General features: G+C 46.1%; 1 protein-coding gene and 3 long non-coding RNA genes across 17 annotated transcripts in view; 3 read left to right on the forward strand and 1 right to left on the reverse strand.

Moving 5' to 3' along the window:
- The window catches only part of LOC309540187, a 194202-nt gene that overhangs the window by 62102 nt on the left and 118226 nt on the right, over positions 1-13874 (forward strand). The gene's annotated exons all lie outside the window — the stretch shown is intronic.
- Positions 1-13874, reverse strand: part of SEC31A (SEC31 homolog A, COPII coat complex component) — a 61202-nt gene that overhangs the window by 726 nt on the left and 46602 nt on the right. For 8 of the 14 annotated variants that reach the window (XM_082236309.1, XM_082236313.1, XM_082236310.1 and 5 more), the window contains 5 exons: positions 13620-13658; positions 8590-8648; positions 7145-7420; positions 3522-3641; positions 1209-1280 (listed from right to left, as the gene is read on the reverse strand). In XM_082236309.1, coding sequence (XP_082092435.1) covers positions 1209-1280; positions 3522-3641; positions 7145-7420; positions 8590-8648; positions 13620-13658 — 566 coding nt within the window. The remainder of the gene's footprint in view (positions 1-1208; positions 1281-3521; positions 3642-7144; positions 7421-8589; positions 8649-13619; positions 13659-13874) is intronic. The other 6 variants (XM_082236306.1, XM_082236311.1, XM_082236314.1 and 3 more) reach the window with 1 other exon arrangement.
- Positions 3648-11849, forward strand: LOC309540151. The gene is made up of 2 exons (XR_014223072.1): positions 3648-7024; positions 11355-11849. It is a non-coding gene; the product is annotated as an uncharacterized lncRNA (long non-coding RNA).
- On the forward strand, positions 12326-13701 carry LOC309540159. The gene is made up of 2 exons (XR_014223082.1): positions 12326-12721; positions 13070-13701. It is a non-coding gene; the product is annotated as an uncharacterized lncRNA (long non-coding RNA).

The raw sequence follows: 13874 nt of genomic DNA on the forward strand, positions 1-13874 counted from the left end.
ATCTGTCCTCGTCAATGGTTGCGGTATTATTATTTTACACGACTTCACAAAGGAAGATGAAACTGGGGCAAGCAAACAACTTCTTCCAAGGACAGCTGCGAGCACCAATGGCAACAGGTTGGTGCAAGGCAGTAGCAGCCCCTTCCCCCCTTTCCTCCAGCAGGAAATTCCCAAACTTGGGTCTCTAGCTGTTGGTGGACTACAATTCCCATCATCCTTGACCACTGCTAGCCAGGGATGATGGGAGTTGTAGTCCAACAACAGCTGGAGACCCAAGTTTGGGAAACCCTGCTCCAGGGCATGTGGAACGGTGTGTCTGCCTCTCCTGCCCTGCCCAGCCAAGACTACAGAATGTTGCCTCCTGCGCCACTACAGGACTTCCCCAACCCACATGGTGGAACCCATATGGAGAGCATTTCTGGTACAGAATAAAATGCCTTTCTGGATGATGCGTAAGCTGGAGATTGGAAGCAAATACTTTTTTCAAGAGTTGGCTTTTTTTGTGATGTGACACCACCAGCATCTGCACAAGTGGTGCAGCAGCTGTGTGCAATGTCTATTCAGAGTCAGCATGACTCCCAATAATGACAGATGCTGTAGGCCAGGGATGGGGAAGCTGTGGCTGGACTCCAAGTGGACCATGTTGGCTGGGGCTGGTGGAAGTTGGTGGCCCAGGTTCCCCACCACACACAAGTCATCCCCTGTGCTCTGTCTTATTCTGCTCAGCCACTGTAGGGACAGAACGCTGAAATGTATATATGGACTTCTTACAGCTGGTCTGGCTTGGGGATTTCTAATGCTGTTTAAAGGGGGCTGACGGTTTTAAGCATTGTCTTGGGATTCCCAGGAGCCCAACACAACGTTCAGCCTGATCTTACCACATGCTCCATTTGTCAGATCGTTTAAACAGCCAGCTGCCACACACAAAGCTACCTTCTGGTGACATCGCTTCAAAAATGGATTCCCAAATCCCACCCAGGAAGTGCATTTACTTATTCTGCAAAACACTGCAGACCCATCTTATAGCACAGGAATTATTTCTAGCTTACAAATAGTGTTTAAAAGCGGGAAAACAATGCAAAAATAAATATGGAAGGCTGGAGAATGATCTGAAGGAAGCAGTTCAGCTGCTGAAGTTTAGAATGCCTGGCTTGGAGGTGAAGTGCAAGGAAGACAATCTGAGCATGGCAAAGCATAATAAAGCTTACTGTCTGATCTCTAAGTTTATCATACAGAAACTCCAGGCGTTTGTTGGCATCGTCAAGTTTCCTCTTGGTTTGCTACAGAAGAGACCAGAACATAGGAAGTCGTTAAACAAGCTTATCAATTCTTATCAATGCTCAACCAGCACACACACACAAACAAACTGTTAGGATATAGTGCTGTTCCACCTTAAAAGGAACAGGCATGACTGTTGTGTGTCACATGCCTGTTTACTTCCAGCACAGGCTCGCTGGGAACTTCCGTTTTGTATATTGCTTTTGCTTTAGCTGTTTTGCTGGACACGAAGGGAAGCAGACATGTTTTTTCCTTTGTTCATGCTGCTGAATAAAATGCTGTAAATTATGCTTACACATGGCTCTGTCCGCCACTTCTGTTGTGCGAAGATTTATTCACTCTGCTGATAGAGCGTTCACGAGTCTCTAAACATATCTGAGGCTCGTGTCGCTGTTTGATGCCATTCCAAGGGAGACCAGTGATCGCCCGGCTGCCGGCCGGTGGCTGGAGCCAGCTGGGGGCCTGCCTGATGCCCCTGCCTCCCCAGCAGTATCCCAACATAAACATACATACGAATTAGTATGTACTTTGATGTGCCTCCTAAGCATGGGGGAAGTTGCTCCCCAAGTAGGATTCAACTCCTCACACATCAGCTGATGCACATGTGTGGGGTGTCAATCCTACTTTAGGCAAGGCTTTGGTGCATCAGCTGGTTCCAGCAGTTGGTTGGCACACCTGAACGAAGCAGGATTGAACCTCCCCAGGCATCAACTGATAATGGGTTCAGTCCTTCTTTCTGTGGCCAAGCATCTACCTGCCCCATATCCCAAGTCACATATGACACAGGGTGTGGGGCAGGTGGGCGTCGTTTCGTGAAAATGACCAGGCAGGCCAATTTTGGCACAGAGGCTGGAGGTTCCCAACCTTTGGTCCAGGAGGTTCAGAGCAGAAGGTTGCACAAGCGAAGTTGTTTATGTGGGACTGCACAGAGGGCACACAGAACTGCTGGCTTTGAGGTAGGCAGGAATTGTGTCTGGATCAAAATTATCTTCCTGAGAGAACTGTGTCCTTGAAGGTGAAAGTAAGCACCCAGCACTTAGCTTATGGAAGGCGGTTCTGCTGCTGTCAACCAACAGGACACGCTCCTGTGTCTTCCCTACCTCCCTGTGTTGAATCAAAGGTGAGCTGTTCCAGAAGCTCTGCAAACACCATCTTGGTAGTCAAGATAACTACCACAATTAATTGGTAGTTGCAGCAATGAGCTCATATACGTTTATATTCACTCGCTGTGATATAAGCAAACTGGCTTGCTTTGATGTCATCATCTGTGGGCTTTGGGTGCTGGGCTCTGGGCCCTTTAAGGGGAACTATCTGTAAGATTTGGGAATTTGCCACCGATACCCTCATCTGGTCAGGTGAAGTGATGGGAAGTCCTGGCAAAGTGGTGTATGTCGCTTTGTCTATAAAAAACATATGCACATTTGCTGGGGTGTAAACAAGCCATCTCCTTGCTGCAGAGTCCATCCCATGTCTGTAAAGGCTGGGAGACCTGGCAGGCTGGTCTGCTGTAAGTCTACACTAAAACGCTAGAACTAGTTACAGGTAGGTAGCCGTGTTGGTCTGCCGTACATGAAACAAAATAAAAAAAAATCCTTCCAGTAGCACCTTGGAGACCAACTAAGTTTGTTATTGGTATGAGCTTTCGTGTGCATGCACACTTCTTCAGATATCTCTTTGACATCCTTCTTTGGTATCCCTGGACCCAACCACTCTCACAAGCCCGCCTTTGGGCCTGTGGTTCAGAACGCTCCCCCAGACTAAAATGACAATATAGACTTGCATTCCACAGAGTTAGGCCACAAGCCCATTTGTAGCTCCCACCACTGTACAGATGGTAGCTCCCACCATCTGTAGCTCCCACCTCTCCAAGGTGCTGAATCCTATTTCGGCCGTGTCTGCAAAACATTCATTTTTTTGCCGCCGTCCTCTGCGTTTGCAAGGTCTTCTTGAACCATTTGAATAGGGGAAGAAGCACTTATCTTAATTCGAGTCGCCCGCAAGGGAAGACAGCCTAAGATTATGCTCTCCCATTGTGTAAATCACACAGTAACTGCAATTTTTCTGATAGGCTGAATATCTGAAGCACTCGACGAGAGCCTAGCTGCTGGTGATAAATCGTTTCTGATGACTCACCACAGAGTGATGGATGCCACCAGCTCTGAATGTGTGATTACACTACATAAAATGCATTTTTTAATATAAAAACACCACCACCAAAACACAGAAACACATGGAGGACATACCGGATCGGTAGCTGAAGAGAGACACCTCTGGATCAGAGCTTCAAAGGTATTCTTTAGGATAAGGTGTTCCTCAGGTATGGGCTTTTTCATGATCTTCTCTGTTGGCAAGGATTGCACATGCTAGAGGGGAAGGAAGAGTAATTTGGAATATCGCTTTGTCATCATTTGCTCCCAGTCTTTTTACTCCAGGGGAACCGTATGTTAGTAAAGTCACTTAAATAACACAATGGAATGCAGAGGGAAGGTCTTGGTACTGAGGAAGCGAAATAAAAAGAGTGTATGATTTGAGGAGAAAGGGACAGAGAGGATTTCACTTCCAGTTCAGGCCTTGTTTGGGGCATGGAGACATTCAATCAAAAACATACAAAGGGAAAACTGCCACAGAACTACACAGCCTATCAGAGCATGTGCTACTCCACTAGAAATCATGCTGTTCTGCCTGATTGCTAAGCAACACTTCCACTCTTCTTACTGGTAACACAATTAACCCTTAAGTTACAAACTGAATGATCCTTTCTGTTGCACTTCCAAGACCACAATCAACATTTTTCCTGGCAACTCACTTCCCATATATCATTTTCTACCCCCTCTCCCTTTATATTTTTACATTCATATTCCATCATGGAACCCAAGTCAATGGACATGCAGGTCCCAGGTGGTCTCAGATTCAGGCACTGAGCAGACTCAGACCTGCTTAGCTTCAGCAAGGTGGTGGCACTGTGTTCCTACAGTCAATAACCTCTCTTTAATATCCACCCTGGGCCAACTGTCCAGTGACAAAGAATGTCCAAGGCCAAGAGACTCTTGTTTCTATACACCTACCAATGTGCTGCCCTTTAATGGTGCCTGCCAAATTTGCCGCTTAATGCTGAAGCAGCCCTGCTAATCCTGCCTTAGCATAAAACCCATTCACGCTGGATTCCCTCTTACCACAGGATAGACAGGTGTTTAGAGTCCATATTTCTGCACCCTTGAAAGATTTTGGGGCAGGGAAAGCAAATGCTAACCTCTGCCTAAACATCAGTAAGATCTAAATCAAATGAAACGGGCAAATTCTGCCTGCCTCAACAATGCTGCTCCAAATAAGCCAACGTCTCTCACCGCATAGCAACCCACCCACAAGGCTCTCACGATCATTTGCCAGTCATTTGCTTTCAAAGACAATCCCCCAAGTCAAAAGGCTGATTGTTTCTTCAGGCAGGACCCCGCAGACCTCTCACTGAGCAAGTGGGAGGGGAAACAATCAGCCGTTCAGAAATTCAACAGCTGCCTGTCCAGGCTACATGGCTGCTACCACATCAGGCATAGAGGGGATCCAACCAGAATTCAGGGGTCGGCAAAGTTTTTGTGGCTTGGGCCGGTTCACGGTCCTGCAGACGCCACGGAGGGCTGGAGTGTGTACGCGCACACGCACAAACACTATTTCCGGCGCTCCTTCTGGCGCGGAGAAGGCGTGTGCAGCTTCCCATTGGCTGCAGGAGCTTCCTGCAGCCAATGGGAAGCTGGACAGCGTCGCGGAAGGCGGTCCCTGCTCTGCGCCAATTTCGCGCACGGGAGCTGACCCAGCGGGTGACAGGGGTCCATGGGCCAATTAAATGACTCCAATGGGCCGCCTGTGGCCCATGGGCCTTAGGTTGTCGACCCCTGAACCAGAAAATGGCCTCCCTGTCTGTGAAGTGAGGTGGTGGTGAGATAACTGCAAGACGGACCCCTCGTCTTGTAGCAAAGGATGGCGCAACCTAACAGGACATGTGTAAAGAACCTCTGGCCTGCCAGATGTGGCTGAACTATGACTCCCATCAACCCCTGCAAGTATGGCCAATGGTCAGGCAGGACAGGAGCTGTAGTTTAGCAAGACCTGGAGGTCCAAAGGTTCCCCACATCTGCGCCAGGTGGCAAAATGCAAGGGATGCTGGCCTGGTGAGGGAATCTTCTCAGGAGTGAACACGTTCTCTCTCATTCTACCTCAGACAACCGTTTCAGGGCCAAAGGTAACCCCCTACTCCCCAGGCTGCACTCTTTCCCTCTCACTCCACTGTCAATCTCAATGAAGACGTAAGAACAGATGCTCAATTAGATGAAAGGACTGACTTCTGATTCTTCTGGTCATTTTAGCCATTTCGGGATAATCCATCAACTTGATCTCTGCCATTCTTCTCTGGTAGGAAGAATCAGGAAGACCAAATTTTTAATAAGGAATGGGGAAATTTTTTAATAACTTATCTTAAAAACCATTGTGAAGAGTTTAAATCGTTAGTAAGATTGGAATAACACTTGTAGTTTAATGGTGAATTTTGGACACATTGGAGATGTAAAAGATTTGGATTCTTATAAAAGATGCAGGAGGAGGTGATTAACAACAGGACCCACAAAGGGGAGAAGGGAAGTCCATGAGATTCTCTGGAATCTTGTGTCTATGTTGTATGTTGGCTATGTGACTGTAAAGCTTTAATCTGAAAACCAAATAAATAAATTTACACAACTAGATCAAAGGTCTCTCTACAGCCCAGCATCCTGGTTTCACAATGACCAACCAAAACGCTCATGGGAAGCCTCCGAGCAGGACATGAGTGCAAAGGCACTCTCACGTGGCCTAGCAACCACCTCTGATACTGGAAGGAATGTGGTTATCGCAAGTAGTGACCATCGATAACCTTCCCCTCTACAAATTGGTCTAGTCCCCTTTTAAAGCATCCATCTCTAAATGTTGTGGCAAATGCCATCGTTCAACTCTGCCTCTAGGCCGCCCTCCCCTGCAGCCTCCGCTTCAGCCTCAAAGTCTGAACTGCTCTCTGCCCAAGCCTCTTCCTGCTCACTAAAGCCTGTCACGTCTTCAGCTTCCGACACCTCCTCCTCCCAGTCTTGTCCCTCTTCTCCCTCTGACCGCTCATCATCGTCCCAACACCAATTGCCTGGCCCTGAGCATCCTTCCTGTTACATGGTGGTGTGGTTGCTCGAGAGCAAACAGGCAAGACTCCAACCTGTCTTTTCCAGGCTTTATTCTTAGTGCAAAGCTATTTACAGTGAAGAGCGTCGCAAGTTCATGTCTGGCTCAGTCGCTAGCAGAATCTGGGTGTGGTTGGTCCTTGTACCTCCCCCAGCATAACAGTCACTTGACCCTCAAACTTCTCCTCCCCTCCCTGCGCTGAAACCTCCTGTGCAGAGTGGCCGCTGGCAAAGGGGTACTTCCCTCCTCTCCGCCTTGCTCAGGGTTGGTGTTGAGGCTCTCCCTAGCATCCCCTGGTTCCACCACCTCCTCTCCACTGGAGGTGGGGCTTTCCTCCTCGCCAGAGGAGGAACTGCTTCGCAAGACTTCCAGAGGTTCCCTATAACACAACTGCCCTTCCACCTCTCGCCTCTGAGCTGATGGCAGTTCCCTGACACTTCCCCTGGGGGTTCCCTAGGGCAGTGATGGCCAAACTTGGCCCTCCAGCTGTTTTGGGACTACAATTCCCATCATCCCTGACCACTGGTCCTGTTAGCTAGGGATGATGGGAGTTGTAGTCCCAAAACAACTGGAGGGCCAAGTTTGGCCACCCCTGCCCTAGGGGGTTCCACGGCTGGTGCCTCCCACCACTCCTCGGCATCCAGCTGGCCCAAGACACCAGGCCACTAGCTCTTACCTGCATGGTGTTGCCAATCGGCGCTCCAGGCGCCCCTTCCATGCTGGGCATGGGCACGGAAGGAGTCATGATGGTATGGCCCCCAGGTTGTGGGACGTTCTGGAAAGAGCTTGGCATGCTAGGTTGGCCTGGAGGAAGATGCGAGGGCTGGAACGGAACCTGAGCAGGAGGCATTGCTGGCTGCTGCTGCTGCTGCTGCAGATGGGCTTGAGGGTCCGACATGGGGTTCATTATCGGGGCTGTGATGGGAACCGGAGGCAGGAAGTTCTCAGGCCCCTAAGGCAGAGGAAGGAAAAGAAGAGCTCACTCGAGTTCTTATGGCAGCAGGTGTGTGTGATAAAATTAGGCAAGAGTAGGAAATGATATTTGCCACCACTGTTTTGAGGGCTGTTCACCTATCAAAGGTTATTTCAGTTCCTTGTTTGCTGGGCATTCAATCGTTAAATCAGCCTCTGCTAGCCTGACGTTTCGGACTACAGTTCCTATCAGCCCTAGCCAGCAATTTAGCTAAGTTTAAAGGCGTTCTTTTTGAGGCAAGCGTCATTCATGTATAACTTGCTGTTGATTTTTCCATGCTGCACCAGTCTTTCATAAACTGAAATGCGTTCGCAAGCCCTCTGATGATAGTTTTAAAACAAATCCAAGAGAATATTTTTTTTTTTAAAAAAAATATTTATGCTTTTCAGGTTTATACATTTCACTAATTTTACAATCATTTTAACATTTCAAAACTTGACTTCCTTCCCCCTCTTTCTGCAGTTCCTTAAATTTATTTTAAGTATCTTCTGCATATCCTAATTAAAGTCATTTGCTCATTCATTCATCTACTTTAAATATAAACTCTTATAAAACTGCAAGTTATTACAACAATCCTGCCAATGTTCTTATCTGTTTACAATTTATCTGTAAATATTCAATAAACTATTTCCATTCTTTTTTTAAAAAATTGTTATCTTGATTTCTTATTCTTCCGGTAAATTTCACAATTTCTGCATATTTCATAAGTTTTTAAATAGATTCTTGTATTTATTCCATACTGTATACAATTTTCTCCTAATTATATGATTTCTAAATCCTTTATGAATTTTCACCTTTTCATACCATATATAAGCGTGCCAACCAAAAATATTGTCATGACCTAAGTGTAGAATATGTGAATTTTCTAATGTTATCCATTCCTTCAACCAGCAAAGATAGGATGCCTCATAATATAGTCTCATATCCGGCAGGGAAAAACCTCCTCTTTCTAAATCCATGAGATCTTAATCTCTTGAGTCCTGTCTTGCCTACTGGGGCAATTAAAAACCTCATTTTCGGGATCAGGGAGGATAACAACACACAGGCTAAGATAACCCTCTCTCTGGTTGCCACCTTTGATCGCAGGGACACCTGGGGAAGGGCCTTCAAAGTCACTCTCAGCACATCAGAAGTTCCTTTTAACCTACCTTCTTTTTCTTTGCAATTCTGCTCAAAGCAGGAGGGTCGTTCCAGCCGTTCTGAGGTCCTGCAACAAGACCAAACAATATCAGTGGAATGTAAAGCGTCCCAGAAAATCAGGAGGGGCAAATTTTGCCACATTCTAACTAGAATCTAGAAATTTCAGAGAGGGGGTGAGCATGTTCTGTATTTGAAATAGGAATGCAGATAATGCAAAAACCCATGTCTGCCTTCATAGCTTTTGGCCCAATTCCCTTGCTCCTCCTGCCCAACGGGAACTAAATTCAACTAGTTGCTCCTATATTTGTGCATGTTCTGCCTCCACTATCAGAATGCAGATTGCAAGCCCCATGAGGGAAGTACCTACCCTTTGGGTTTATACTACCTGCAAAGCTTTATGTAAATTGACGGTACAATATTCCAGTTACGATTAACATTCATTACAGCGCTCTTTGTCAATCTGGCATGGATTTGCAAGTACAATTAGCATAATCACATATGTTATTTATCGGTACATATTTAATACGGTCATTGACATTTCTATCATTGGGCTAGCAAAGAAAATCTGAAATTTCAGAGATTTGTTTTGGACGTTGTTAGCAACAGACACCACTTTGGAATACCATGTTGCTGCTCAGGAGAATGCAGCATTTTGGCACTTCTGGGGTTTTAAATGCTGATTGATGCCCCAAAATGTTTCCAACTGAGAATGATGTGCTGGCCACCGTTTGTCAAAATATATGCCTCTACTGGTTCGCCCTGGAAGTCTGGGCTGCAGAGCCTTCATGGTGATGAAACAAGGAAGCTGCTTTGTATCGATTTGAAGAAGAAGAGTTTGGATTTGATATCCCGCATTTCACTCCCCTTCAGGAGTCTCAAAGCGGCTAACATTCTCCTTTCCCTTCCTCCCCCACAACAAACACTCTGTGAGGTGAGTGGGGCTGAGAGACTTCAGAGAAGTGTGACTGGCCCAAGGTCACCCAGCAGCTGCATGTGGAGGAGCGGAGACGTGAAACCGGTTCCCCAGATTACGAGACTACCGCTCTTAACCACTACACCATACTGGCTCCCTTTCGACGATGGGCCCATCTAAGCACAGTTGCTTAGGCTGGGAAGCTTTCCCTACACCAGGTGTGGGGACACTTCCCTGCCTGAGAGCCATATTCCTTTCTGGGGAAGCTTCCAGGGGCCACATAACAGTGGCGGTCAAGGCCAGGGGCAAAGCAGTACATGTCAATTTACCTTTGGACAGGAGGCTAGTTCCTACAAGCGCTCACTCACACAACACTCTACCCTCCATCAATGCAAGCAAGAGGCATGATCAGAGTTGAAGGACACATTCCAGCCATGCAAAAACACTGGAGGAGGATGTGAAGCAAGGCCGGTGAGGGTTGTGGTCTGGGTGGAGTGCCAAGGGCCAGACAAAGCCCTGAAGGGCCACATTTGTTTGGCCCATGGGCTGAAAGTTCCCTGCCTCTGATCTACCACTGACTGGCAGGAGTCCTTGACCACCTGGAGGTGAAGAGGACTGACCTTCTGCATACGAACTTTACCCCTGGGCACCGCCCTTCCCAAAGGACAATGGATTTCGCACTGGGGGAAGGAGGATTAAATCTGGGGACACGCCTGTGCTATTTGCATTAATAAAAAGTCTAAGGACACATATTCAGATATGCAATGGGCAAAACCATTAGTTGGTTAGAATGGAACTGGGCCTGCTGAAGACAGCAGGGCATCTTTTCGAGCCTAGGTTCCTGCACAGCTGTAGTTTTGCTAATGTTAGGATTAAATCAGCAACTGGTAGCAGAGAGATGGCAGGTTTAGATCTTCACCGCCTATCCTTTCCAGCGCACACCACTGAAAAAGACAAGCTTTTGCAGCACAGATATCAGGAGGGAATCAGTAATTCCTGGTAACCCATAAATCCACAGCAGCGTCAACTTTAAAAAAAAAACGGTTCGGACTGGTAAAAATTGGAAAGAACAAAGCTGCTGTGAACACGCTCATTTTAGTCACTTAATTAAGTTTTGCTGCTGCTTGGCAGGAAGCCTGTCTCGCAGAGGGAGAGTGCGCTGCCACAGATCTTGCCGCTTGAATTCATAATCACTAACTGGGGAGCAGAGTAACAACGGCTGCCTGCTACTGAGCCTCATGGGCTAGGGAGCTAAAATGCAGGGAGCCCCCTGCGTTTGCAGTGCCAATTACTGTGCTTCCCTGGAAAAAAGCAGCTTCGCTCATAAAAGCGCTCCGTCCAGGAAACCGATAGCTCAGTTGGTTAGAGGATGGTGCCCATAACGCCAAGGTTGCAGGTTTGATCCCCGTTTGGGAAACTTCGTATTCCTGCACTGCAGGCTAGAGGATCCTCAGGGATGAAGTTCATTACAATATGTTTGCTGTATCCTGATCACTAACTGCAGTATTTTAATCGCACTTACTGCATTTTTATTTTAAATTCTATGGCAGGCATAGGCAAACTCGGCCCTCCAGATGTTTTCTTCTTTTATTATCTTTAATTATTAATATTATACGGTATTGCAGAAGGTTTTACAAACATAATGTCCCAAATACAGTCAAGAGCATATCTCATATGTTTTCAATTGTCTTCACCAAACCCCTTGTTTTGCTATTCATTAATATTATTCTCCTTCTTTAGACTCCATCATTTTAACCTCTCAAGTCACATATATATCCTGGCCCTCCAGATGTTTTGGGACTACAATTCCCACCATCCCTGACCACTGGTCTTGCTAGCTAGGGATCATGGGAGTTGTAGGCCCAAAAACATCTGGAGGGGCGAGGTTGCCTATGCCGGTATCAGTGAACCACTCAGAGATTTTACTTTCGCAAAGAAGAAGAGAAGGCTAAGCGGCAAATAAATCATCTAAATAAATAAAAAAGCTATGAACCTGTCCAGACAAAAATGGCCAGCTGGGCATCTGAACACACATTGATGTTATCGTCTATTGGCAAGGGCTTCCGAATAAGCCTTATTGAAAATGAATGAAAGCAGTACTGAGTGTGAATTCGGAATCAGTAGCTGCAGATGTTCCTGGTGGAATTTGCTCTGGCTCAGGCGTATGCAGGGACCTCGCCTGCCCCAACAAACATGCTTAGGGGGAAAGCTTAAATTGGGATCTTCTGAACTGATCTGAACTCAAGGGCCACTCAAGTAAAATAAAAAGTAATGCAGGTTTGTTACACAACACCGATAGTTAATCAAAAATAATCACAGCTGGAGTTTTTAACCACAGTGCTATCATTTTCTTTTTACAAAACTGTAGCTCCCATTCTCTAAAAACTAGGATTAACTCAGTTTCCTTTGAAAAATTTGGAGTCCCATGGTTCTACAACTCATTTGCAACTAAGGGCAAAAAGGTAAGTGTGTACTGGGCACAGGATTTCACTTTCTGTGAATCCCGGCGTTTTTTCTTTTCCAAAGGAAGATTCTAGTTCTCATGAATATAGAAAATATACGTTGAGAGTGTGGGGATAACGATCACTCAAATCTTGGAAGCTAGCAGAGTTTCCGATTAAGATTTCTAGCAATCAAGGCTAGGCAGGGAGAACTTCAGTGTTCTTCCCTGTTCAGGGAAGTTTTTAATCTGTGATGTTTTACTGTATTTTTGGTTTCTATGGAAGCCGCCCAGAGTGGCTGGGGAAACCCAGCCAGATGGGCGGGGTACAAATAATAAATTATTATTATTATTATTATTATTATTATTATTATTATTATTATTATTATTCACAGCTCTTTCTCCCTTCCCAGGACTAACTAAATCATATTTTTTAAAAGGCTGAAAGTTGAAGGATAAATTAGGCGAAATAAGAAAAACAAAGGAGAAGAGAAATATTTGCTGTTAGCATTTCAACTTTTTCTCTTCCCTGCCCCCATGAGCAAGTCTCTCACCTGGGAATCTGAGAGACCCTTGTGAAGACCAACACTTAACCCCTAGAGATCTTGGGATGTGGTGCCAGGCCAAATTAGAGGCCCCTTGCCTATGTCCCTGATGCTATTGTTTGAGGCTCAGTTTGCCCTTCCTTCTATTAACCAAAACATATTTCCTGTGCCAAAAGGAAGAACTGCAGGTAGACATCTTCACAACCCCTGCAATTCTTCATCTTTTCCATCAGTGCAAGCAGGTAAAGGTAAAGGGACCCCTGGACGACCAGTCCTGGACGACTCTGGGGTTGCGGCGCTCATCTCGCTTTATTGGCCAAGGCATACAGCTTCTGGGTCATGTGGCCAGCATGACTAAGCCGCTTCTGGAAAACCAGAGCAGCGCACGGAAACACCGTTTACCTTCCCGCCGGAGCGATACCTATTTATCTACTTGCACTTTGACGTGCTTTCAAACTGCTAGGTTGGCAGGATCAGGGACCGAGAAACAGCTCACCCCGTCGCAGGGATTCGAACTGCCGATCTTCTGATCGGCAAGTCCTAGGCCCTGTGGTTTAACCCACAGTGCCACCCATGTCCCAAGCAAGCAGGAGGCTGCTTACAAACAGCTTATGCAAATCTGTTCGATCTGCACAAATTAAGCAAATGATTCTGGATTTTTTGGACACAGAACTTGGATTGATTAGGTGCAATTTCTTTTAACGTTCCATTGGAAAGTGCAGAATACACACGCCCTGATTTTAAGGATAGTTGCAACTATTCGGAAGATTGTGTAACTGTCTTCTCAGCTTTTCTGAACACAAAAGGAAGCTGTCCTGTTTGTGCAAAAGACTGCTTCAAAAATTATAGTGCAGACCATGGAAATTAACATTTCAGAGCGTTGCTCCTCCCCCAGTGAATGCAACAAACATCTGTTTTAGAAGTTGATCACATCTGTGGTTATAAATCCCAGCTCTGCTATTTGAGTCAAACCATTTGTCTCCATTAAAATGTTACCGAGTGTTAAATTTCATTGGATTTAACAAGTATTATTAGCACAAAGTATTGAATTTGCGGTCACATGCACTGCTAGAGTCCAATTTGTTAGATGTTCGTGCTGTGCCTTAATGATTTCCATTTTATAAAAGGTAGCTAAGTCACCTTGCAGGATACTGGCTTGGTCTTGTATGGATTGATAGTCTGCAGACAAAACGCAAAAAAACCTCAGGAGCAATTTAAAAGGGGGGAAAAAGATACACTACCTTCCCATTAGCAGCTTTTCCCAAGAAGAAGAAGAAGAGTTTGGATTTGATATCCCGCCTTTCACTCCCCTTCAGGAGTCTCAAAGCGGCTAACATTCTCCTTTCCCTTCCTCCCCCGCAACAAACACTCTGTGAGGTGAGTGGGGCTGAGAGA

This window comes from Podarcis vaucheri (genome assembly GCF_965113315.1).
Source record: "Podarcis vaucheri genome assembly, chromosome: 9".
Lineage (NCBI taxonomy): Eukaryota > Metazoa > Chordata > Lepidosauria > Squamata > Lacertidae > Podarcis > Podarcis vaucheri.